The 25,220-nt window shown below is 55.5% G+C and overlaps 3 protein-coding genes across 8 annotated transcripts in view; 1 reads left to right on the top strand and 2 right to left on the bottom strand.

Annotated features, from left to right (window-relative positions):
- CUNH2orf81 (chromosome unknown C2orf81 homolog) overlaps window positions 1–5,141 on the bottom strand; it is a 12,384-nt gene extending 7,243 nt beyond the window's left edge. Inside the window, exons 1-4 of the mRNA XM_055596382.1 lie at window positions 4,991–5,141; window positions 1,089–1,310; window positions 782–1,003; window positions 14–667 (exon numbers count right to left, since the gene is read on the bottom strand). Of these exons, the coding sequence (XP_055452357.1) occupies window positions 14–667; window positions 782–1,003; window positions 1,089–1,310; window positions 4,991–5,008 (1,116 nt within the window). The 5' untranslated portion in view covers window positions 5,009–5,141. The remainder of the gene's footprint in view (window positions 1–13; window positions 668–781; window positions 1,004–1,088; window positions 1,311–4,990) is intronic.
- A 69-nt stretch (window positions 5,142–5,210) lies between these two features.
- Wdr54 (WD repeat domain 54) lies at window positions 5,211–8,594 on the top strand. 2 transcript variants are annotated; one of them, XM_055596420.1, is made up of 10 exons: window positions 5,211–5,269; window positions 5,616–5,838; window positions 5,946–6,008; window positions 6,340–6,406; window positions 6,499–6,552; window positions 6,804–6,931; window positions 7,761–7,861; window positions 7,961–8,123; window positions 8,267–8,341; window positions 8,414–8,594. In XM_055596420.1, the coding sequence occupies exons 2-10, from the start codon at window positions 5,617–5,619 to the stop codon at window positions 8,543–8,545; spliced, it is 1,005 nt and encodes a 334-aa protein (XP_055452395.1). In that variant the 5' UTR covers window positions 5,211–5,269; window position 5,616; the 3' UTR covers window positions 8,546–8,594. The 2 variants fall into 2 exon arrangements, with proteins under 2 accessions (XP_055452395.1, XP_055452396.1); XM_055596421.1 differs by having other exon boundaries at window positions 5,218–5,269; window positions 5,692–5,838.
- Window positions 8,595–8,721: 127 nt separating this feature from the next.
- On the bottom strand, window positions 8,722–24,937 carry Rtkn (rhotekin). 5 transcript variants are annotated; one of them, XM_055596362.1, is made up of 12 exons: window positions 24,461–24,772; window positions 14,565–14,761; window positions 13,107–13,165; window positions 12,954–13,007; window positions 12,729–12,846; window positions 12,342–12,551; window positions 11,298–11,392; window positions 11,094–11,200; window positions 10,755–10,883; window positions 10,189–10,357; window positions 9,950–10,054; window positions 8,722–9,410 (listed from the first exon to the last, which is right to left on the bottom strand). In XM_055596362.1, exons 1-12 carry the CDS (start codon window positions 24,569–24,571, stop codon window positions 9,076–9,078), a joined length of 1,689 nt encoding a protein of 562 aa, XP_055452337.1. In that variant the 5' UTR covers window positions 24,572–24,772; the 3' UTR covers window positions 8,722–9,075. The 5 variants fall into 5 exon arrangements, with proteins under 5 accessions (XP_055452337.1, XP_055452339.1, XP_055452338.1 ...); XM_055596364.1 differs by lacking the exon at window positions 24,461–24,772 and adding an exon at window positions 23,478–23,552; XM_055596363.1 differs by lacking the exon at window positions 24,461–24,772 and adding an exon at window positions 22,421–22,777.
- Between the last annotated feature and the right edge of the window lie 283 nt (window positions 24,938–25,220).

The following is a 25,220-nucleotide window of genomic DNA, read 5'->3' as shown; positions in this document are numbered from 1 at the left end:
GGGGCGCGCGCGCCGACGTCCGCGCGCCCGCCTGGCTGCGCTCCCGCCGCGGGCGCCCGCGGTATATCTCGAAGGCGCGCACCTCGGCGTCGGGGATCAGCACCTCGGCCACCGGGCGCACCCAGCGGCGGGGCAGCCGCGCGGGGTCCAGGCGCACGATGGGCGTCTTGCGGCTCGGCGGCCTCTCGGACTGCGCCGACCCGGAGTGCCATTCCGGGGTGAGCGCGCGGAGGAGGGACACGGACCCCGACGAGAAGGCGCGGGGCCGGCCCTTGCCCGCGAGGTCCGGCCGGTCCCCCGCCCCGTCTGGCTGAAGCAAGCACTGGTAGAGCTCCTTCACCGAAAACGCCGGGGGCCCGGCCTGGGGCAGCCCCAGGGACGGCTGGCGACTGTGGGCGCGCGCGACCAGGGACTCCTTCGAGGACCTGGCCGAGGTGTGAGTCGGCTGGAGAGACTCCTTCGAGGACACAGCCAGTGTGTGGCTGCCCTCCTGCCCGTCGGGTTCCTCGAGGGCGTCTTCAGGCTCAGCTTCCTGGGACGTCTCGAAGATGGGCGTGGGTCCCCGGGTGCCCCTGGACTCAGACGGCTCTGAAGACTGTGTCGGCTCCTGGGACTCTCTGTCCGACCACGGCGACCCCGAAAGGAACTGGTCCGGGTCCCCAGGTTCCTAAGGAAACACACAAGGGCAGGGAGGCGTCGGCCGGGGGAAGGGACCTCGCTGCCTGCCCTGCGCGGCTCCGGAGGAGGCTTCTGTCGGAAGGAGGCCCGGGGCTCGGCTTACTTCGCCTTGGGAGTGCTCCTCCACACCGTCGGGCGCCGGTGCGTGCAGGACAGGCACGGAGCCCTGGGCCCAGGCGTCCGTGGTGCATGCCAGGGGCTCCTCGTCCTCGCCCCACGTGGGGTCCTCGGCCACTGCGGACTCTCCCTCATCCCGGGCCAGGAAGCGCCACTCAGTAATCTGCAGCATGGCCTCTCGGGCCTGGCTAATGGTGAATGGGACGCACTGCGGAAGCGAGGGAGGGTCTCAGCCTCGCCCGAAGAGGCGGGAAAGATACAAGACGGGTCTCAAGACCCAGGTCTAGGCCCACCTGCTGGGTCAGGTAAACTTTGAAGACACACTCCATGACTCGAGCCAGAAGATCGGCCAAGATGTCCCCCACCACGTCCTCGCCCTCCTCCAGGGACGTAAACGCGATCCACTCCGCCTCATTGAGCCGCCCAGGCACGATGTCCACCTGCGGCACCGGCTGGGTGGGCGGCCGGGCTTTCTCCGCCTTGGATCGAGTCACCCCACGGTCTCGCGCCTGCCTCTGCGGGGACAAAACGGGCGCTCAGGACAGGAACCCGAGGGGTGGGGCTGATGGAGGCGCTGGAAAGACGCTTTCGCAACATGTTTTCTCAGAAGGAAAAGGAATCGGGACAAGGTGCCTACACGCCTGCGATGCGGCGGAGGGACACTCTAGGTGTATGATTCAATCGAACAGCGCACTGAGCTCGCTTTACTGGCAGGAAACCGACCCCTGACAGAAGTTAGCCCTCACAAGTCGCTCAACTCACAGCTCTTGCCGTTTGCCTTATTACAGCTTCCCAGTTCTTGGGAGTGCAAAGCACGCGGCTCTGTGAGTCAGTGAGGTCGGGGGCACTCAGGCTCTTCTGCTTTGCTTTGGTTTTGAGCAGTCTTGTTCTGTAGCCCTGGCTGGCCAGGGAATTGCTATGTAGACGAGGCTCACCCCAGACTTGGAGCAGTTCTCCTGTCTGCCCCCCAGAGCCTAGGATTCCAGACGCGTGACACCATGCCAAGGTCTCAGCGTCTGTGCACGTGAGTGTTGTGGTCCTCGGGCTTGAACCCGGGACACTACACTTACTCTGTCATTGAGCTAAGTCCCTAGACCTCTTTTTACTCTCCCCTCTCCCTCCAAGACAGGGTTTCTCTCTGTAGCTCTGGCTGCCCTGAAACTCACTGTGGAGACCAGGCAGGCCTCAAACTCACAGAGACCCGCCTGCCTCTGCCTCCCAAGTGCTGGGATTACAGGCGTGCGCTGTTACCCATGGCTCTCTTTTCACGTTTTCTTTTCAGAAAGATCTCATTAAGTTGTTAAGGCTGGTCTTGAACTGACTCTAGTCCAAACAAGCCTTGAAATTAACCTGTGATCTCTTTTTTTTTTTTTAGTTGAAAATTCATACAATACATTTTGATCAGTTTCCCTTCCCCTATCTCCCATACCCTTCTCACCTCCCTACTCATTCAACTCCAGGGTTTCTTTCTTTCTTTCTCTTTAGAAAACAAACAGGCAAATTAAAAATGCAGACAAACCGTAATAGTAACCACAACACAGCAGTGAAAAAGCACAAGAAGGCCAGCACGGTGGCCCAGCACTTGGGGAGGCAGAGGCAGGCGGATCTCTCTGAGTTTGAGTCCAGGACAGCCAAGGCTACATACACAGAGAAACTGTCTCAAAACAAAACAAAACAAAACAAAAAAGACCAAGAAACACAAAAACAAAACTATAAAAGCACAAAATCAGAAACAATAATATACAAGCAAAAGATCAGAAACATAAAAAATGCACAAACAAAACAGGATCAGTCAAAAAAGAAAAATAGTCTACAGAAGCACTACTCAGTTTGCTTTATGGCGACCATCTGCCCTGGCACTCGGGGCTACCCTGCACTGTAGCTCATGTTCCCAGTAGACGGCATGGGGAAAGCTGAGTTTTCCTTTGCCGAGCGGTTGTCATTTGGAAAGAGCTTCATGGTTAGGAGTGGGTGTCTGTGTCTACCTGGCCTCACAGTGCTGGGACCCCATCTGGTAGACCCTGTCCCTGCTTCTAGTCTCTGTGAGTTCATCTGTGTCTCAGGCCTGCTGAGCTCAGCAGACACTGCTCTCTTGATGTCACCCACCCCTCCGACTTGTCCTTTACTTCAGCCTCCCAACAGAGTAGCCATAGGACTACAGGCCTGCACTACTGGACCCTCTTTAATCCCTATTTTGATTTGCATTTCGTGGAGTTTGCCCAAGATCACACCTGGGAAGCAGTATAGTCGGAATTCAGACACAGATTTGTGAAACTACAAGACCTGACTCTTGCTTCCCAAACAAAGATATTTGCTAGAATACGGAAAAGAAAACCTTGCCCAGATATATGAAAAATTTAAAAAGAAAAAGAAAATGAGGCTGTGAGATGACTCATTGGCACTTGCTGCCAAGCCTAATGACCAAAGTTTGATTCTCAACACCACAAGGCTTAAGGAGAGAACCAATCATGTAAGTCATCCCCAGCCTCCACTCATGCACCACAGCATGCCTCGCCCCACCCCCACCAAATAAAAATCATTAAAGGCCCCTGTGACGGTTTGAATAAGAACAGCCCCCATGAGTTCATATTTAAACTGTTTAGGAAGGATTACGAGGTGTGGCCTTGCTGGAAGTGAGTAACTAGTGGCCAGTTTGAGGTTTCTAAAGCCTGTCATTTGCGGTTAGCTCTCTTTGCCTTGTGGTTGCCTCAAGAGGTGAGCCCTCAGCTGCTCCTCCAGAACTGTGTCTGTCTGCCTACTGCCCTGCTCCCCGCCACTTTGTCATGGACTCAGCCATTTCGAACTGTGAGTTCCAACTTAAGCACTTGCCTTGGTCATGGTGTTTTGTGACAGCAATAGATAAGTAACTGAGAAAAGCCCAAAAGTAAACTAGGAACATACATAATATTCTACAAAAGAGATGTAGATAAGTAATAAATATGTGTAAGATGGACAGACCCAGGTGTGGTGACGCACGCCAGGAGCCCCAGCACCCAGGAGCCTGAAGCAGCTGCCATGTGCTCAAGGCCAGGCTGGGCAAAAAGTGAGACCATGAAGGAAGATGGTTCCTTCCAAATTTTACCTCCAAATACAAGCCTTTACCTATCTGCCGACCTCAGATTTATTGCTCCATAGTTTGCATTCCCTGATATTCATTCTCCCAGGCAAGCTGGCATTTCCTGTCCTCTGCTCTCCCAGACACTGCGGCCTAGTGCTGGGAATAAAGCTATGCTCCTTAAGCCCAGCCTAAACCTTTAAACCCAAAACAAAACTAAAGGCCTCTCCTCCCAGCTGTGACAGAATGCACCCGACGAAACAAGACTGGGATTTTTTTTTTAATCTTTCATTTTCCCAAGATTCAACCAATCTGTTTTATCTCTTAAATGCCTTGACTTTGGGAGTAGAAGAGATGACTCAACAGTTAAGAGCACTGGCTGGTCTTCCAAGAGGACCTGGATCTGTTTCCCAGCACCCATATAATGGCTTGAAATTGTAATTCCAGTTCTAGGAGTTCTGAGTCCCTCTCCTGGCCTCTGCAGGCATCAGGCATGAACGCTGCACAAACACATGCAGACAAACACCCACACACATAAAATAAAATTGGTCTTAAACGGTTTGGCTTTTGACAGTGGGATGGGAGGGTACTGGTATGGGAAGAGGCTATGAGTTCAAGGCCAACCTGGTCTGTATAGTGAGTTCTAGGCCAGCCAGGACCACACAGTGAGACCTTGTCTGGAAATAAAAGGGCAGCTGTGGCAGCACATGCTTTTAATCACGGCACTCTGGAGGGCAGCCGAGTCTATGGAACCAGGCTCTGTCTCAAAACAAAACAACACAACGAAAAACCCAGCAATAATGATAATACAATAAATTAATTTTTAAAGTCAGCTTCTGAGTTGTTGAGCCATTTCATAGCCCTGACTTTGTCAAGACAGTGACTCACTCCTCAGGCCCTCTCCCTAGCGCCTGATTCTGGTTTACCCACCAAAACGGGGTCCTCGGCGTAAATGAACTACTACTTGTACTAGCAGGTCAGCGGCTTCCGAATTTGCTTGCTCTTGGCCTGGCCCAGCCGTTGACCCTTTCCCTTGGGAACTGAGGTGTACCATGCCCACCTCGAACCTAGCGTTATTCCACTTCTGGAGATCGGCCAACCACAGTTCTCGTGCACGCCCCAAGCAGAGCTGAAGCTCACCGAGCCTTCGTGTGACATGGTCGCGACCGTCGCTCCAACGCGGAGTTTCAGCGGCCTCTAGGACCCTCCATCGCAGCAGCGGCAGCGGCCGCAGCCCAACGGTCGCCTCGGCAACCAGGCCGCGCCGAGGGTCTCCGGCGCGGTCCACGGTTGCCTAGCAACCGCGTAGCGCGCGCCGCCCGTCCCAGCCACAGGCCCCGCCCAGAGGCCGTGCGTCCGTGCGTCGTCTCTATGGTGGCGGCGGATTCGGAGGGACCTGAGGATCACCGCGTCAGTCAGGCAAGACGGACTTGGGGATGGGGATAGGCTGCAAGTGTGACCTCTGACCTTGGCGTGGGCCTTCAGGCAGCCAAGCGGTGGGAGGAGGGCTGGAAGCTTTATTGTGTAGCAGACGATCGGTCCTCCGAGGTCTTTCCATCATCATTCTTCTGTAGGATTCCCTGGGGCCCTGGGCCTGTGTCCTGCCTGGTGCGGTCCTCTCCGCCTTGTGACTATTATCCATTCACTTTCCTCGTGGAACCTATCAATCCAAGCTCTCCCTCACTGTCTCCCGATTGCATCTCTCCAAGCGTCCTCTGTGGCCTCCCGGTTTCCCGCCCGGCGACTCTAGTCATCTTTCTCCTAGGATGTTCCGCCGCGAGCGCTCCCTCCCGCTCCGCGGCTCCGCCGCAGCCCTGTCTAACAACCTCAGTGTCCTGCAGCTTCCAGCCCATGATCTCACGCATTTTGGCGTGGTTCACGGACCGAGCGCCCAGATTCTCAGCGCTGCCCCCGAGGGTGTGCCCTTGGCCCAGCGCCAGCTCCAAGTCAAAGAGGGCGCTGGAGTGAGTCCCCCACTCATCACACAGGTGAGGCAAGGGTGAGGGGGATGGCGTAAATCAGCTCTACCCTCGCTCTTGAATTCCGTAAGGCTCTCGCCGCCTTACGTCCTCAACTGTAACGTGCGTCCCTCCAGGTCCACTGGTGTGTCCTCCCCTTCAGAGTCCTGCTGGTTCTCACCTCACATCGAGGGATACAGGTGAGAAGAGAACCCTGCTGCCCTCTCTGTCCAGCCCCACAACCCGCCCTCTAAACACTTCAAACTTCCGGTGTATGGAGCCCATTCCTGCGCTGTTTTTCGTCTTTATGCCTTCCATTTTCTTCCCTCTTCAATTCTGCTTTCAGCCGTCCACCTCCTTTCCTAACTCTGTAGCCTCAGTGTCCTCCTCTGACAACTAGGGATAAGCCTGCCTCCCAGAACGAGTTTGAGGATTACATGGACTCGGGCTAACTTGGCTGTGTGAACTGCCCGGCCCAGGGCTCTGCGAGGGTCAGCTGGATCATGCTCCCTTCCTTGCCCCATCTTGCAGATGTATGAGTCTGACGGCTCCGTCATGGTCTATTGGCATGCCTTGGACTCAGGAGATGCTTCCTCAGGTACCTTCGGGACCAAACGGGTGCCGGGAGGGAGGGAAGAGGTCCCTGGGGCTGGGTGGAGTGCCCTCTCTGAGGGCTGCTTTTGTATTCAGTACAGGCTATGTTTGCCCGAGGAATCTCTGCCTGTGCTCACTTCATCTGTGTGGGTGAGAAGAGTAAGGGCAGGCCTAGGGGCTTTGCCCAGGGGGGTGCGGAGGGGTTGACGAACTCAGGGAGGGTTAGAGGGAATGTGGGGACTCTGAAAAAAACACCTAGAGAGGGGTAGACCTGGAAAGCCAGGCCTGCGGGGGTCATGAGTGTATTGCTAAGACTTGTGGGGTAGAGGGAGTGCTGGCTGTGGTGACTGGAGACCCGGGGGGTCAGGAAGCCACCAGTGGGACGCTGGTTCTGGCTACAGGAACGTGGTCCGGTCGGGTGCTGGTGTTTGATATCCCCGCCAAAGGCCCCAACATTGTACTCAATGAGGAGCTGGCTGGGCACCAGACATCAGTCACAGACATTGCCACCGAGCATGCCCAGGGGCCGGTGAGTACATTTCCTCTCCCTGTTCTTGTGGCCCTGGGAGGCCTGGGTTTGGGTCAGCTATGCCACTAAGCAGTTGTGGCTTTGGGATCATCCACACTTTCTTAGACGTAGCAGCCTCAGGTCTGGAGAACAGCATGCTTTCCATTAGGTGCTGTTTTATAAAATCACCAACACTCCCCAATGCTGGTATGAATCCAGAAGTTTGTTTCCCAGATACAGCTGTCTCAATGCTGACAGCATAGTTTCCTTCTCTGGACCTGAACAAGTTCCCCTATTCTGACCCGGCTCCAGGGCCAGCCTTTCCAGAACGGTGTCCCCTGATTCCACCTCTGACCTCCCTTAGCTTCACTCAGAGTAGGCCCTACCCTCCCAGGAAAACAAAACAAAACAAAACTCTTTCTTTCCTGCTTGGATTGCAAACCTCTTGAGAACAGGCTGTGGGTGTTACAGTGTGTACCCTTCACGGCACTGGAGTTGTCCGCCTGGCTTCAGGTCAGGAGGTCTAGGGACTGGTTGTGACTGGCTCATTGCAAACCTCCAAAAAGTCAGGCCATGGTGGCTTTAGTCGTGTCACCGATCCGGAAGAGACAGCTATACATCATCTTCTACTCCATGAGGGCGGGGAGTTGTGAGTACAAAAAAGCACCTACAGGGAACCTCTGTCTGAGGCACTCCTGGAGAAGGGTCTGGTGTCTTGAGCCAGTGAAAGAGCTACCTCTTGCCCTTTCCCTGTCGAAGCAGAGAGGCAGGCATGGCTTCACTTCCCTCCTGCCATGTACTCTGGACCACACACTGTAAAGGGAAGAGCTGACCCCTATTCTCTTCTCAGGACGGTGTTGCTGACATGGTGACAGCTGATGACTCAGGTGTTTTGTGTGTCTGGAGGTCAGGACTTGAGTTCACATTACTGACCCGAATACCAGGATTCGGGTAGGAGAGGCAGAAGAGGGTTATGGCCCTTGTGAGGTAACTTTGGGGTGGGGAGTCTGTTGGGGTCTGAAAAACCAAAATTGCACATTCCCCTTGCAGGGTTCCATGCCCCTCTGTGCAGCTGTGGCAGGGGATCGTGGCAGCAGGGTATGGAAATGGGCAAGTACGTCTGTATGATGCCACTACAGGGACACTCCACGTCCAGATCAGTGCCCATGCCCGGAGCATCAGTGCCCTGGACCTGGCTCCAGAAGTGGGCAAGGTCAGTCTCCTGCATCGCTAAGCACCTTTCCTGGTGCTTAGATGCAGCCTCATCTCCATACTCGGGGTAACTCCATCCCTCACAGCCATCCTGTCAGGGCATTCTGACTCCCTGCCCATCCCTCATGGCGGTCTCTTTTTCAGCTACTCTCTGCAGCTGAGGACACCTTTGTGCATATCTGGAAGCTAAATAGAAGCCCAGAGACTGACTCTGTTGAGGTGCTGTAGAAGGGTGGGAACGGGGACCCAAGCATCGAGCAGCAGGACCGACCAGCCCTCTTTTTCCCACAGGTGGAACATTGCCAGGGTGAATATATTTCTGACACCCAGGTGTGTGGGGCGCGGTTCTGTGACCCTTCAGGCAGCTCCTTTGCTGTGACAGGTTATGACCTTGCTGAGATCCTGAGATTTAGCAGTGTCTGAGGCAGGAGCCACCTTCCCTTCTCCCTTGGTATTTATAAAGTATTCCCTCCACCAAGCCTTTGTCTGTCCACTCACTGTCACAGCCAAACTTCTAAACATCAAGCTCCAGGGAGAACAGAGGGGCAGGTTCAGAGCACACAGAAGCCACCGATCCTCAAAGACAAAGTGAAGGCTGCTAGCAGTTAAATAACTTTAATGGTAGATGTCCAGGTCACAAGGGAGACCCTTTTCTCCCTCTCTCCAGTGCTGCCCTCGAGGCTGGTTAGTGCAGGGAGGCAGGGCAGGGTTGTTCCAGTTTTCCCCCAGGAAGAGCTTAGAGGCTCGCAGTAAGCTCCAGGAATGGTCTCCTCAGTACCATGGTAACCACAATTTAAGAGGGGTTTCTGTTACCCCTCCCCAGCCTTCCTTCCTAGTCCAGGGGAGGAAGGGGAGCTGGAGCTGGCCAGCTGGCCCCACAGTGCTGGGCCTAGAGCGCAGTTGCCCTTCGGCCATTTTCTTTCTTGGCCACATCCTATTGCTGGGGCCTTTTCTCACACCGGAGACTGGAGCCATGTACGGAGCTGACTTTTGCTGTAGAAGTTTCTGGATTGTGGGGATCGCTGCCGGGGGAGGGGAGCAACCGAGCGAGAAGGCCCAAGGGAGTGCTCTGCAGGGGCAGCATCCAGGGAAAAGGTTCGGGGTCGCCCCCAGGGCAGGGCTTGCGTCCAGGTTGGGACTGGGGCCCCTGAGGCAGGCGAGCAGGAGCTAGGCAAGGCAGGTTGGTCTGTAAACATGGCTAGCCAGGGTGGGGGTGGCTCCAGCCTCGTGCCCTCCCGCTGGGCCAGGATGTCAGTCACAGCTGCGATGTCATCTAGAGGCTCAATAGCTGTGGCACCAGGGAGGGGGGAGGGGAGGGGGCTAGTCAGAGCTCTGGCCCTGGCCTGCTCAGCCCTGACTGTCACCTGTCACTGTAATAGGAAGAAAGCAAGGCCCGTATCTCAGCTGAGATGGCATTATTCTGCAGGAGCAGCCCCTCACTGGGACCCCCTGAGGCCACAGGCTCTGATAAGACTGTGACAGTATAGTGGGAGGTAGAGGGAGGAGCGGAAGTGTGTAAAGAAACCAAGACAAAAGGAGAGAAAGCAGTGCCGGGCAAGTGAGGTCGGAAGAGGAGACGGGAATCCACATGCACAAAGGGAAACAGAAAAGAAGGAGTTAGGATAGACGTCCATGAGATGGACCTGGCTCTTTGGGGTTGGTTTTGAACTCGGGTGGAGATGGTTTTAAGACTTGGAGAGAAAGGGAGAAATGCAGTAGGGCTGAGTGGACCTGGACCCTGTGGTGCGCTTCCTCTAGGGCTCTATTGCCCCTTGCGGTCCCCACCCACTTCCCATCAGCTCCCCCACTGACCTTCCTCTCACTTACCCATCTCATGGTATAAGGACCCCTGCTTGGCCAGTGCTTGGGGGGGCTTCCGGGGTGCAGGAGTTTCGATCTTCATGACTTCATCACAGCACTGCTTCCACTGGCCTGCCAGGAAGGAGAGCGCCCGGTGCAGCTGCCCGCCTCCTGCCACATTCCCCGCCTCCTGCCACATTCCCCGCTCTCACACAGCATTCAGATCCCAGCCCTCCCAGAGGTTCAGCCCAGCCCGTCCATCTTACTCATGTCAAAGAAGAGCTGCCACAGTGCCTCCATCCAGTTCTGCAGGGCTTCTCTGCTCTCCACCTGGAGAGTGTTGGTCACCTCATCCTCGCCATACCGGTTGCTGATGCTAAGGGTGAAAGGCCACTCGGGGGCCTGCTCCAGCTCGCCTGCCCGGACCTTCGTCTCCTAGAGGAGAGAGAGGGCTGCCGTCAGCGCCACCCTGATCAGCAAGCAGCCCATCACTCCTGCCTAGAAGGACCTGTGGGACTGGAGATAAAGTAACTGCTGAGGCAGGGGAAGAGCAAGTTGAGACAGAAAAGAGGGACAGAACAAGGCAGAGAGGGTATAGACATAGACAAGAGCACCAAGGTCCAGATTCGGGTTGTCCACGCAATACTTCCAAAAGTAGGGTGTCTGGGGTGCAGAGCAGTTTGCTAGAGCACTTGTCCAGCACACACAAGTCTCTCGACTTGACCCCAGCACCAGACAAAGTTAAACAAACACACAGGAAAGCCACACTATGGCTAGCGAGCATAGCAGCCCAGTCGCACCTACGTAGGCCTCAGTGCCGTGGGATCATCACCTTGTTGATGGCGACAGTAAACCGCGGTTCCTGTCCCGTGTCTGCGTCCTCAGCTCTCCCGTAACAAAATAGGTTTGTGCCTTTCAGCACTCCGTGCACGAGCGTCCCGTTGTGTAGCTCCCCGGCTTGCTGCGGGAACAGCTCCGTGTTTTCTCGGGAGGCCTGCCTGCCCGCCCACCCAGCACCTTTTTCCCGGGCCCGTGGACCCCATGCTCCCAGCACTCACCCTGCTGCCTTCCCTCCCGTCCCCTTTGTTCCCCAGACCCACATTTTAATCATCTCATTATGAGGTTGTCCGGCTCTGTCCATGTCCCCTTCCACTCCTTTAGGACCCCTTACCTGCACCCTGAGGGTCCCACTTGCAGTAGGCTGAGTCATGCAGAGAGGCTGAGCGGCCAGGCGGCAACACACGCTACCATAGAGGGGCAGCCACACGGGACTCTCCTCTGGGGGAGGGGGAAGCACAGGGTGAGGACAGGAAATGAGAAGGGGACTACCCCACCACCCCACCTAGCAGTACCAGTACCCCCAAGACACACATACCATGACTGGCAAGGGTGAGGTCATGTGTACGGAACCCATCTTGCACAGCCGCTAGGGTGAGAGTGTTGTGAGCCAAGAGGTGGTATCGAGGACCTCTGGAGGGAGAAGGGAGTGGGCTGTGGTAGCAGAGTGCTGCGCGGCTGCGCAGGTCTGACCCGCTGCACCGAAAACTAGCTGCCTCCTGCGTCCTGACTCGAGCTAGGCACCTAGGCCTGCACCTAGACATCTTATACATTATTGCAATGAGATTCTGGCAGCTCCGTGGGGGCGGCTATTCTTCAGCCAATGGCTGGGGCAGCTTCCTCTGGGGCCCAGTAACTCCAGGTGACGGTAGGCTCTGCCAAAGAGCACGGCCCAGCTCAGAGCACAGTCCTATATACATCTACGCTGTGTTTGGCTTGGGCATGGGTGTATGGGTGGCACACGCGTGCGCACATACGTGGAGGCCAGAATGACTTTGGTGTCCTCTTCAGTTGCTCTCTACATGATTTATGAAGGCAGGGTCTCTCACTGACCCTCAGCTTGCCAATTTAACTAGTCTAGCTAACCAGCTTGCCCTGGGCGATCACCTATCTCTCCTCCCGTGTAAGCCCTGGGATTGGGTTCTGGGGGATCAGAACTCCAGGCCCCATGTTTGCAAGCAAAGACTTTATCCACGGAGCCATTTTGCTAATCCCCATTTTTGGTGTTTTGAGGCAGGGTTTTACGCACATCAGACTGGCCACTATGCAAGTGAGGATGACCTTGAACATAAGATCCCCCTGCCTCCACCTCCCAAGTGCTGGGATAACTGATGTGCATCACCCACCCAAAGCTCCCGTATGCTAGAGAAGCACTTCATCAGCTGAACTATGCCCCAGTCCAAGATGTTTTCGTGGCTGTTAAACACCCAAAACCCTGTCTCTCCTTGCCTCCCCACTGTCAGTCTTGGAGACTGACTTAGGCCCAACTCTAGGGTTACCCAGAACACCTGTTCATTCAGTGTGAAGTGGTCACCAGTGAGGAGTTGGAGTAGCTGAAGGCAAGTGGGTAGTCGGGTCTTACCCCACTGCTGGGGTAGGCAGCAAGATGGGACTGCTCCCGGAGCCCCCAGCACTGTCCAGCGATGCCCTGACACGCTTCCCTGAGGAACGGCCCAGGGAGCTGCTGAGTTTGGTGGCAAGCCTCTTGGGGGCACCAACAAAGGCCCCCTCCTCTTCCACACAGGCCCCATACAGCTCCAGCCGCAGTTCAAAGTCTGGCCCTGCCTCAGTACTACAAAGGTGCAGGAGAGAGGGAAGCTCGGGAGAGCAGGGGGTGAAGATGGGCATACCCACAGGACAACTCCACAGGGACGCCCACGGCCGCCGCCATCCCCCTCCCCACCTCCACCCTCAGAGCTGCCCCATAGGAGTGAGGGAGGAAAGCCAGAGCCACGGGCGAGGCACTCACAAGAGCACACTGCTCTGAAAGGAGATGTCTGTGAGGGTCCTGTCCACCAGGACCATCTCTGTGTCCTGAATCTGTTCCCCCAGCTGCAGCAGCAGGAACACAGCCCAGCGGTGCAGGTCTAGGAGTAAAGGCGGGGGTGGGGAAAACAGAAAGAGCTTTAAATTGCCCACAAGAGCCTCCACCTCAGGCAACACTCTTGAATTTGTCCCAGCATGGGGCGCTCACCGCCTTTGTTCTTGAAATACTCCGTGTCCTTCCACATGAGTGGGATCCGGAGGTCTAAGGGGCAGAGGGGAAGGAAGAAAGGTTAGGGTCGGGTTAGAGGTGGTGGGGTGGAGCGAGGGATGCCACCAGGCTGGGCAGCTGTATGTTTCTTACCAGAGATGCAGACCAGGCCACGGCAAGGGGAGCGCTCAGGGGGTGATGCACTGTCAGGTCTGTGGGGAAATAGATCAGAGTCCTGGCCTGGTCTCACACTCCCCTCCCCTTCCTTCTGACTCTCAAGGGCTCTAAGAGCCCCCTGACCCCCATGGCAGGGCCAAGGGACTGGAGGAGAGCTATGGGCAGAGCTCAGAGGTCGCTAGTGTTAGGAACATTTGAACAATGTTAACACATGGGTATAGCATACAAGCTCAGGCTCCTCCCCCTCCTGACCATCCAGACATCTGCCAATGACGGGTGGGCCTCAAGGGGACAGGTGCTACCAGAGAGTCCCTTTCAAGTCCCTACCACCGTCACTACACCTTGGGCTTGGAAAGGATGGCAAGTTTTCTTTGCAGCCCTAGGGAAGCCACTTATTCCTGCCCATCTCATTTGTTTGAGAGAGAGGGTCTCACTCAGTAGCTCAGGCTGGCCTCACACTCAGATCCTCTTGCCTCAGTCTCCCATGTGCTGGGATTACAGTCATAAACCACCATGCCAGGCTTTCATCTTGTCTTTGTTACGAGTCCACAATATAGCATGAATAGCGATGTGTTTAGCTGCTAGGGAATTAGACGGACTTTCACATTCCTACTGTGAGGCCTGTGTGGCCAATCTGCGCATGGCTACCTCACAGAGCAGCCTCCTGCCTGCTTGGCTTCTTGCTGAATGAAGCAGCAATGGGATGAGTTGTTTGCTTGCTTGCTTTCTGTGGGCTTCCCGGCCAGCCCCTGGCAACCTCTCCCTCTCTCCTCCATGCCAGCGATAGGCTGTGGCCCTCTTTCATGTAGCCTTGATGAGGCAGGCAGTTCTCCAAACGACTCATGTACCAAAAATGGCCAATCCTCGGAGTGATCAATTTGCCAAGTATTTTCTCTCTAGCATTTTTACTTGCCCCTGGCCATCTCACGGGTGACCTGTCGGATTGGCAGGGTGCACCGCAGCGGTGTTGCAGTGTGGGGTCACGGTGTGAGGCGGGCTCTTTTGGAACACACAATCTAATTTGTATGAATGGGGGCCTTCTTTTAAGTGATTTTTAATTTTCTGCTTTCCCAACTCCTGCCTCTGATAGTGAGCCCCACATTCAACAAGCTGTTGTCAATTTGTGGTAAATTGGCCATTTGGTGAACTGGCTCTGAGAAAATTAGAGTTCCAGAAACCACCCAGCCAGATAGTAGATGATGGGCAGGCCTCACCAAATTAGCATTTTGACATTACTTGTGGTCTGGATTGGCAGCTTCCATCGGATACACTGGCTTTCCTCGTTATCCAGCCGCTCCAGATAGCCCAGCACATGTTAAAGCACCAAGTGTCTCCGGGCCAGGACAGTGTCCGTGAGGAGGGACACTCCACCCAGGCACTTACTGTACCATGGACACGCCTCCCCCCGTCAGACACCTCCCCTCCCATGCTCACCGGCCTGTCTTCCCCAGCACCTGGGCTTCCTTGCGCCGCTGCAGCTCGCCCATGTAGCTGAGAATGCGGCTGTTGCACACCAGCAGGCTCTTGGTGGCCTCCAGAGCCTGCTCTCGCTGGGAGCAGGCCGCCAGCAGCTTGCAGGCCCCTTCCCTCATCCGAATCTCATGATCTAGTTTCCTCTGCAACTCTGTGTCCTAACCGGAGTCATGGGAGGGAAAGGAAATGACAGTCAGGAGCAGGCTGAGGCACTGCCCCACCCCACCCCAGTCCCAAGGGGGCTATGGGCAGGAGAGGGGAGCCAACAACATTAATGCTTCACCAAAGTCGAGAGCAAGCCTGCCATCTCACCCTCAATTGCCCAAGAGGGGCCAGAAAAGCTTCGCCAAGTAATACACTCTCATGTATTTGATAGTGCAAAGTATAAACTCTTTCTGCCTCTTCGACCACAGTTTGGAGAAATCGACAAGAACTACAAATTCATATATCCTCTGACCCAACTATTCAATAATCAAGTGTTAAGTCTACAAACACAATCACACACGTAACTGCCAAATCATAGGCACAAAAACATTCACTTAGCACTTTTATTTATGGGTACGTGTATCACACATAAGTGCAGTAACCACGGAGGCCAGAAGATGGCGTCAGATCCCCTGGAGTCTCATACCTCACATTGGTGAACTTAGACTCTCTGGAAGAGCAGCAGTTTTTTTTACTGTTAAGTCCTCTCTCCAGCCCCAAACATTGTTTTAAACACCCAAACTAAAAGCCTTTTGATAAGACACCAGTTAAATGAGTTACAGCTGTACAGATAAATAGTGCAAAAGACTGTGGTAGACCTGTGTAGATGTGACTCTCCAGAAAACATAGCATTCCAGAACAGAAAGAAAGACAGCATTATACATCAAGGCAGGCATGGTGTCACACATCGGGGTGAGCCTGATATCCACACCTATAACCGGGCCCTCGGGAGGGAGAGGCAGGAGGACCAGTAACTTAGGGCTGTCCTCAGCTACATGGCAAATTAGAGGCAAACTATGAAACTCTCTCAAAGACAAAATACAAGTACTACCACTTGAGATCTGCGTCTGTGTGATACCATATATTTGCACATGGGTATGTGTATTTACACATTCGTGAGGCTGAGTTTCCAGAGCTCAGGAATGGAAACAGATTTGTGGGCTCATTCAAGACGCATGTCACTTGCAGAGTCGCCCATGCTGCACAGAGCCCCCTCCACACCTCACATAGCGCTTCTGCCACCGCCGCCTCCCTGAGCATGGGAGGGGAGGTCAGGGCTGAGGAGTGAAGAGAGGGAAGTAACTGGTCCGGGGAAGGGCAGAAGAGAGGCTCTGAGAGAAGGGCTGGACAGGCATGGAAGGGCAGAGGAGAGGCTGAGAGAGGGTGCAGGGAGAGTCACTTGGAAAGGATCAGCCTGGAGCTTAAAATGCAATTGGCATTTGTCTGGGGCTGGCTGTGCACGCCGCTCTGGGTGGGGTTCCCAGTCATGCATAAGCCCGACGTGGTGGTAGCTCTCAGGAGGTGGAGGCAGGAGCACAGTGAGTTTGAGGCCAGCCCGGGCCTGGAACCCTGTCTCCAAACAGGAAAGTATAAAAGGCACTAGGTAGTCAAGCATAGCGATGGAGTCCTGTAATCCAGCGTTCAGGGAGCAGAGGCAAGAGGGCTGCCATGAGTCCCAGGCCAGCCAGGCTACAGATCCAGCTGGTTTGCAGCTCATGCCTCCAAGGACTATTTTCTGGGCCACTGCACTAGGTCAGATTTTCACGCCAGCACCACCCGCCCTATTCTCTTCCCAAACAGGTCAACTCAGCCCCCAAATCTTCCAGGAAACCCCCCTCCCCCAATCTACAGCGCAGCTCCTAGCTGCCACGTGGCGTATTACTTTACTCCACCTTGGTCTTCCAGCTTGGTGAGGAGCTGGGGAGATGGCTCGGTGGGCAGGGTGCCTGCTGTACAAGCAAGAGGACCTGAGTTCAGATCCCCAGCACCCATCTGAAAGCCAGGCATGCATCCCTGGCCTTTAACCCCAGCTCTGGGGGCAGAAACAGGCAGGGTTGCTGACGGTCAGCCAGTCTCACCAAAACCTTGCACCAAGCTCGCTGAGAGACCTTGTCTCAGAAGATGAGGAAGAAGGACAGTGAAAGGCTCAGTGGACACAGGCAACTGCTACCAAGCCTGAGGAATTGAGTTCTATCCCTGGGTTCCACCTGGTGGAATGGAAGAGACAACCACCCCGCAAGCTTTCCTCTGACCGCCACACTGCTGTGGCCTGCATCCCCTACACACACACACACACACACACACACACACACACACACACACACACTAATAGACACTAAAGCTGGACAACGTGGCGTGGCGGCACACACCTCCAGGCCCAGCACTGAGAGGCAGAGTCAGGTGAATCTCTCCAAGTCTGAGGGCAGCCTGGCCTCATAACAAGCAAACATGCACGCACACGTACGCGCACACACACGTATACACCGCAGGCACACAAAACGAAGATGAAAATAGTTGTGGCATCCTAGTGTCGAAAGACTTGTGTGAGATTCAAGCTCAGTGTCTGGCACAGAGTATTTGGCACATGGCAGGGACACGGGACTTAGCAAGGAGGCTACTTTGGCAGGCCTTTTAGCCAGCAAACCCTGAAGCCTCCCTGTGCTGCCCACGGCTCCCTGTCTGAGCCCCAGCTGCGAGGCAAACATGCATAGATGAACGGCTACTTCATAAGTGCCTTGTCATGGCGAAAAAACACAGGAAACGGCCCCTGCTGGCTTCTGCTGAGGTGACAGGGAGGAGGCTTCAGAGCCGAGGTGCACAACGTCCTTCAGGGATGCCAGGCAAGTGGAGGCACGCAGTTGGGAGAGCCAAGGTGACTACACAAACCTGTCTGCCCCTCACACGGCTCTCCTCCATAGGGTATGTCCTGCCCTGCCTCTGGTGTCCAGCCTTCGTGCCAACTCTTCCTACCCTCTCTGGTGCTTTGTTGGTTTGGTTGGTTGGTTTGGTTGAGGGTGGGGCACAGCAAGGCCAGGCTTTATCACAAATCACTCCAGCACCATGTGCCTTTTCCCCCAAAGCCCTCTCCACCAGGAAGCCCTCCCAAACTACTTTCTGCTCCCAGCCACGCTCTGTATGCACCAGGGTTCTGCCATGGCTAGGCGAGCTGCTAGCCCACCCCTCCCCGGCTCTGCACGCGGTTCCTGTCGCCAGTCCCCCCAAATGAGGGAGACCAAGGATGCATCCTCAAGCTCCTGGCTAGCTAGTCCCCCTCTGGAGCCAAGCACTCACCGATCCTTCCCTAGCCCTGTCCATTGCGCTTGCAGCTAGCTCGGGGTCCGGGCTCACAGCTACCGGGGTGGCCAACGTGGCCCCAGGACGGCGTGGGAATTGAAGGATCCCGGGCGTCGCCGCTGCCTCACCGCTTGGGTAGGCTGCGCCTGGAGGCGCCGGTGACATCAGCTCCCAACTGCCGCGAGAGGCGCCAAGGGCGCCGGGCGCGGGCGCTCCCTGAAGGCTCCGCGGTGCGGCTCCGCGGTGCCTGCATCTCTACCACCAGGAACGGACGCGACTGCAGGGAGCGCCTGAGCCACCCCAGAGGCCTCTCCCGAGCAGGCTTCTCTCTCCAAGGTGACCCTCTTCCAGGAGCAGGGTGTGGATAAGAAGCGAGGTCGCTGGATCCAGCACGGGCCGCAGAACTGCACCTGAGGGCAACTAGCCGCCTACCTCATGTGCTTCCTAACCCTCGCAAGCTTGGCCAGCCCTCAAGAGTGCCCTGGAGAAAGGGCTCCCACTTTTGCAAGGTCTAGATCCGGGTCTTTGTGCTTCGCACCCTTCTCCATACCCATTAGCACAAAAATAGGCCCTGGCTTCCTCTCCTCCACCACCACCTCCACATCCTCCCCAAATGAACACCATTCCCCCAGGATGGGAAAGATCCCAATTCTGAGTGTCCTCCGACCTAGGGCAGATCTCTGGGGATGACAGAGGATGAGTCATAGTCGCTCATGATGACACACTCCTCCCCCACGCTCTCCCTCACTTCCTGCCCTGCTTCCCATCACCTTCTGTTCCCTTCAGAATTCCCACTAGAGCAAGTTCAAATCCTAGTCTAGGGACTTAACAAGCCAGGGCATTTTGTCTCTGGAGCTGCAGTTGTAGACCTGGGAGTAGTTCCTTTACGTGAGAAAAGCCTAACCTCCACCCTGGGCCTGGCACCAAGTTCAAGCTTTGCTCCCGGGATGTGGCTCAGGTGGTAGGGGGCTTGCCTACACACAGGACACCCTGGGTTCCATCCTGAGCACCCATTCCTCGTAAGGAATGCTTGCCTGTAATCCTAGCACTTGGGGGTACAGACAGGACGATCAGACGTTCAGCGCCATTTCAGCTGCACGGCCTGGGCTGCCTGAGAAGTTAGCGCAGAAGCAAAAAGGCAGGCAAGCCCTCTCAGTGGGTGCCGCTGCTGGCTGGCAAGCCTAGGTCCTCGGTTCAGTCCCTGGATCCCACCATGGGAGAAGAGAATCAGCTCCCCCCAAACAGTCCTCTGATCTCCACACGTGCTTGGTGCCACACATCACCACAGCCACCACTACGACATATTTAAACTAAATAAAAATAAGTTTTCACTCTCACGCCTCCTACACGTGCAGCTTAGGGCGCCTCCTCCAAAAAGTCTGTCTGGGTTTACACTCCAGAACTAACTTCACTGGAAATATCAATGGGTCTGTCTTTTTGAGGACAGGATAATCCAGGGAAGAGGGGGATGTGGAGAATTCTCAGACTGTGGTTGAAGGAAAGTTAATTAAAGTAAAAACCAATTCATTCTTCTGTTCCAGATGTCGGGCAGGCCTCCCATGGAGAAAGATGACAGCGTGGGGGGGGGGTGCACAGGGTGCAGAATTTAAACACTGACACATTCTAACCAACTCTGTTGATGGGAGCAGCCAGCGTCCATCCGGCCGTTGAATGTGGCTAGAGAAACTGAGAGACTGGCTGGTTTCTGCCTCCCCACCCCCTTTAATTAACTAAGAGTAATCATAATATAAAGTATTCAACGAGTAGCAGGGTCAACGAAGACCAGATGAATAGAAAGGAAGTTTTGAGTATTTTCTTAGTTTTGTTTTTGTTTTTCATTTGGGATAGTTTCCTTCTATAACCCAGGCTGGCCTTGAACTCACAATACTCCTTCAGCTTCCTAAGCACTGGGATTATAGGCCATGCCTCAGCAAATAGGTTCTCTCCTGTGCACCAACATGGGAAAATTAAGTAATGTCAGAAATCCAAAGGGGCCCACCTGGCATCTTTCTGTAAAATAGACAAGCACACTGAAGTGTATCCTCCTGGGGGCAGTCAGAGCGGATGGTTTCCTTCTTCTAGCTGGCACCATGTGAATGCTATCTTGAAAGGCCATGCTAGGAAGGCTCCTGCAGCTATAAGTGGGTTAGGCTGTTCGTGGCTAGCAGTGCCCATCAATCCCAAGATGGGCCGGGGGCCGGGCAGGCAACGTGTGAGCAGAGCGTCACCCTTCCTGTTATGCCCTGCATCCCTGCCTCCAGCCCCTCAGCTTCAGCCTCCTGCCCCATTCAAGTCCAGGCAGCCACTTCCTCCCTCTCACCCCCACGAGGCTTAGCCTCACACCCGGACCCATCTATTCTGGAGTTCTTGCTGTTTCACTGGTCATGTCTAATGCATCAGCCAGCCTCGTCTGATCTGCCACCAACATCTGGAATCTTTCCTCCCTCCCATGAGCTCTGTAATCTACACCCCAGATTCACTCCCCTACGGTAATATTTGACCATCCATTGCCAACCTTTCTTCCTCAGCCCAAACCACCACCAAAGTGAGCCTCCACAGCAATCGCTAGCTAAAAACTCAAGGTGAAAATGTGGTGTGGTGGCACCTTTTATTGCGGCACTCAGGAGACAGAGGCAGATGAGCTGCTGTGAGTTAACGGCTAGCCTGACTGACAGAGCCCGCTCCAGCTCGACCACGACCACGGCTACCCAGGGGCCCTGTCTCAAAAGCAAACAAGCACAGAAACAAAGGCAGCAAACTTGAGACGGGTGCTGGCGATGGCATTCTGTTGGCTGGGTGTTTGCCAGGTGTGCAGGAGGTTCAAGGATCAGGTTGGCTTCCCAGCACCAGCCCCTCGATGTACACCTGTACTTCCAGCACTCAGGAGTGAGAAGCAGGAAGATCAGAAGTACAAGTTCATCCTTGACTACACACAGAGTCTGAATCCAGACGAGAAAATCTTTCTATGCTGCAGAATCCTATCCAGGGTATGACCCTACACCCTTACACCCTTCCCAGCCCAGCATGGTCTACCTCTGCCCACCAGCTCCACCCCAACGACAGATTCCAGCACACTGCCCCCACCAACACAAATATACTACCCTTGCCCTTATCAAAGGCTCTTCACCCTGACTATGCCATCCTTCTGGAAATTCTTCCTGCAAACTTCAGGCCCTTCTGGACTGACGCTGCCTCTGCCTGATTGTTACTGCCTCCCATTTTTATAATATTTTCACTACGTGGCACCACTCACACAGGGTTATGATTTGTTCCCACACAAGAAAGGACATTTCCTGCCGTCTCCAGAGGTGTTTCCATGACACAGAAAGGAGCGTGGCCCACAGAATGAGAATAAATAAGACAGGCATGGTGGCTTATTTATTCTTAAACACATGACTGCAATTCCAGTTCTTGGGAGGTGGTAGTGGGGAGATCAGGAGTTCAAGGTCATCCTTGACTACAAATATATTCAGAGGGCCTGTCTTAAGAAAAAAAGAAAAATCAGCAGGCCAATGAGGTGGGCCAGTGGGTAAAAGGTGATTGCCATCAGTCCCCAGGACCTGGGTTCAATCCCAGAACACACGTGGTGCAAAGAAAGAAGAACAAAACCCCCAAAATCCCAAAAGTTTTCCTCTGATCTACACATACACACACACACACACTTAAGCTATGGAATTCATACATCTGCGCACACATATGCTAAAAGCAACAAGAAAACCAAAGAAAGAATAAATGAACAAGTGTGGCATAGTGGCCCACATCTGTAACCCCAGCACTCACAAGCCTACAGCAGGAGGATTGCCAAGAGTTGCACACTAGCCTTGACCACACAGGACTGCAGGGCTGGGCTACAGAGTGAGATCCTGGCTAAAAGTGGTTAGAAAAAAGGAAGGAAGCAAGATGAGAAAGAAAAAGAATCAATGCACAGATAGTTTCCACCCTCTTGAAGGCTGACCCCTGACCTCATGTTCGCATGGCGGCTCACCCTCTCCTTTCACCTCTCTTCAGGCTGCATCTTTCTACACGCCTCCTTCATACTGCTATCTCTTCATCCCATCTCTAGAAGGAAACTTTGTCCCCAGAACAAACGTCCACACCCACTCACAGCGTCCAGACATCGGCGCAGTGCAAAGACCCTGCTGTCAACATGGGATTTTGTTGTTACTGCTGTTTAGCCCAGGCTGGCTTGGAACTCACTCTTGCTTCTATGTCCCAAGTGCTAGAATCGCGGGCCTGTGGCCCTGCATCCAGTTCATGCCGCACAGGAGTGTTGATAATCAAACCCAGGACTTTGTCCATGCCAAACAGGCGTTCTACCAAGGGAGCCATACCACTAGCCCTTCAACATAACGCTCATTCTGGTCAGCAGAAGTATGCCAGGTCCCCAAACACACTCGACACACGGCGTCCGGAACCACCTGCCGCCCCTCCTCTCCAGACTCTAGGCGGGCCCCGCCCCTGCCCCGCCCCCAACTCTCATCAGCCCCTTTAAGGCTGGGACAGCACAAGAAGTGCGCCGTCCAGGGTCCGGGCGTTACCTCCAGGCTGAGTGCCATCTGCCGGATGTAGAGCATATTGAGGTCCTCCAGGATGTGCAATCTGTCCTGCATGTCTGTGGCCCCACAGCCCCTTTCCTGCTGCCCAGAGAGTCCCACAGTTCCTCTCCCACTGCTCCCCGGGCTTGACAGAGGTGGCCAGCTCTAGGACAGAATGCAGAGGCTGTCCCTGTCCCTCTGCAGTCCTGTTAGACCCCTCTGGCTTCTGTGACAAAATTTCCTCTCCTAGTGCCGTCCCAAGGCCTTGGTAGCAGCCAAGAAGAGGAGGAAAGAAAGTGAGTTGAGAATGAGCGGGGGTTCCTGGGAGGAGAGGCCAGCTACAGAGGGGGCTCTGGGGACAGAGTGTCCAGCCTTGCGTTGGTGGCAGCTGTTCTCCCAGCTGTGGAAAAAAAAGGTCCTTTCATTCCCATTTTGGCCCCGCCCCCGCCCCGCCCACATCCCTGGCCCGGCGGACGGAGAATGTGCGTGCTTGGAGGGCAGTGAGGGGCAGGCACAGCTGGAGGGGGGCAGGGAAGGGACGCCTCCTGCTGATTCTACGGAATCCCGAGGCTTGTCGGGAGCTCAGTACGGACCGAGAGAGTTCTGGCTTAGTTTGAGAAAGTTAGCGACAGCAGTGTGGACTTGAGGAGACTTGAGCCCAGGGAATGGGACAAAGGGGTGAGTCTGTAATGTGGCCCAACCCCCAGGGTCACCCCTTCCAACGCCGGCCCCCATCCAGCAAGCCCCACCCTGGGCTCACAATTACCTCGCTTTTCCAGCAGAAGGGAGGAGAAAGAGAGAGAAACGCAGGGGTGTGCCTGGCTGCTGCTGGCCCTGCTCCCCTCTGCGGGCCCCTTCCCTTCCAGACAGGAAACTAGCCCCGGGTCCCAGCCAGCTGCAGGCCTGTCCCCCAGCCCCCCACCCCGGGCCGGTGGAGTCACACTCAACCCAGCGGCAGGCCTGGCCCTGTGGCTCCGCCCCGGCTCCTCAGCTATGGCCCCCAAGGCCTGGCAAAACCCAGCGCTGCTCAGGATCACGGCCCTTCCCCCAGGTCCCACACCTCGCCACGCGCGGGCTCCTTGGGTCTAAGCTTCTGGGGCGGGAGGGTGACAGAGGCGCTCCACGAGCATCTGACTCAGAAAGCCCGGGACAGCGGTGTGAAAGAGCCTTTGTTCTGGGCAGCCTGGAGGGAAAGGGCAGAAGCCAGGCCTGGAATCCCAGGCGGGGGGGTCGGGGGGGAAGCTGGGGGCTGGGACGCTTAACCCTTCCCAGGCCGGGAAGGGACAGAGACTTAGAACTGGGACCTCCTTGAGCACTAGGAGGCTGGCCTTGCGACGTGAGTCTTTTCTTCGGGGTGGCTGAGCCTCTCTGCCGGCTCAGCCGTGCGCCTGCAGCGCCTCCTTAGTTTAAGGACTCAGCATGGGGCTCAGAACAGGGGCACCCTGCTGTGGAGATGACCTCAGGCTAGAGGCTGGCCTCCTCTTAGGCCCCAGAAGGGAGATGGAAAGTTGGGTGTGGGAAACCACTCCACAGTTACACACACACACACACACACACACACACACACACACACACACACCCGAGTGTGTATGCAGAGAGAGAAAGAGAAACTGACTTTTTGCCCTTCAGGACTGACAGGAGCATACAAGTCACAAAACTGTGGAGACAGCGGAAGCTGGCTTAGGGGTCCACACAGAGTGTGGGGTGCTGGAAACCAAGAGAAGAATACAAGAATTGGAGGATGCCTGCTGCCCAGCGTCCTTGGCCCAGGATGCTGAGAGCTTGGGTTCAGACATAGTTCGGGAATCGGGTTTAGAGCCCTCACACTGAGGCCAACAGGGACTTTTCCAGGCAGAGGCAAATTACCCCATCCAGGCCATGCGTGACTTGCACGGATCAGATGGACCCTCACCCTGTCCACACCTGGCTTTCCAAGTCAGCAACTTGAGCTAGAGTGGACCCAGATTGCAGCGCGCCCGGGAGGCAGGTGGTCAGGGCTGCCTGCCAGCGCTGGGGAAGGAAGGCAGGGACGCGGCCTCTCACCTCCGGAGGGTCGCTGAAGACACTAAGTCGGAAGCGGCCGCGTTTGAACTCCATCTCCAGGGCGGAGCCCCTGGCCACTGTGACCCGGCTCCGATGGTTTCGAGAGAACATGCTGGCAGACCCTGTGCGCGCCCTGCGCTCCGGGGATCGGTCTCTCTCGTGCTCGGGCTCCGGTCCCTCGACGGCCGCCCTCCCACCAGCGCAGCCGGGAATCTCCCCAGCTGCCCGGTTCCCAAACTCCGCCCCCGGAGACGACACCTGGGCTGGGCAGGGCGCGGCACCCTCCTCTTCCACCCCCGCTAAAGGCCGGGCCCGTACCGGGCGCCAAGCCAATTTGGGTCAACAGTTTCCGAGCCAGAGGCACCCTAAACCACTCCAGCACCGCAGGAGAGCGTCCACCCTTCTGGCTGGGTTAACTCACCTGCGCTTGGAGCAAGTCCCCAAGTCCCCTCCCCTGCAGCAGCCCCCACCTGTCAAACGGGAGTCCTGGAGCTCAGAAAACACCTTAGTCACACGGAAAGCTCATTTCTTTCTGGTTCTAGCCTGACTTGGGGCCGCCCAAGTCTCACCTCTTAAGCTACAACTTCCTACATGTATCTCTCTACTCGTACGTATCTCTCTCCCATTTAGGTTCCCCTGCCCATCCACAGTGGCCTCGATTCATAAATAGGGCTTCAGAGGGTCTTGAAAATCCACCAGCTTCCCTATTGGACCACAGAACCGTGCTATGAAAACTGTCCTTGGGAGTGAACGTGACGCT

This window comes from Psammomys obesus, unplaced genomic scaffold (genome assembly GCF_907164565.1).
Source record: "Psammomys obesus unplaced genomic scaffold, mPsaObe1.curated_primary_1811, whole genome shotgun sequence".
Classification (NCBI taxonomy): domain Eukaryota; kingdom Metazoa; phylum Chordata; class Mammalia; order Rodentia; family Muridae; genus Psammomys; species Psammomys obesus.
The sequence above is the reverse complement of the archived record's forward strand: the minus strand, read 5'-3'. Positions and strand labels throughout refer to the sequence as shown.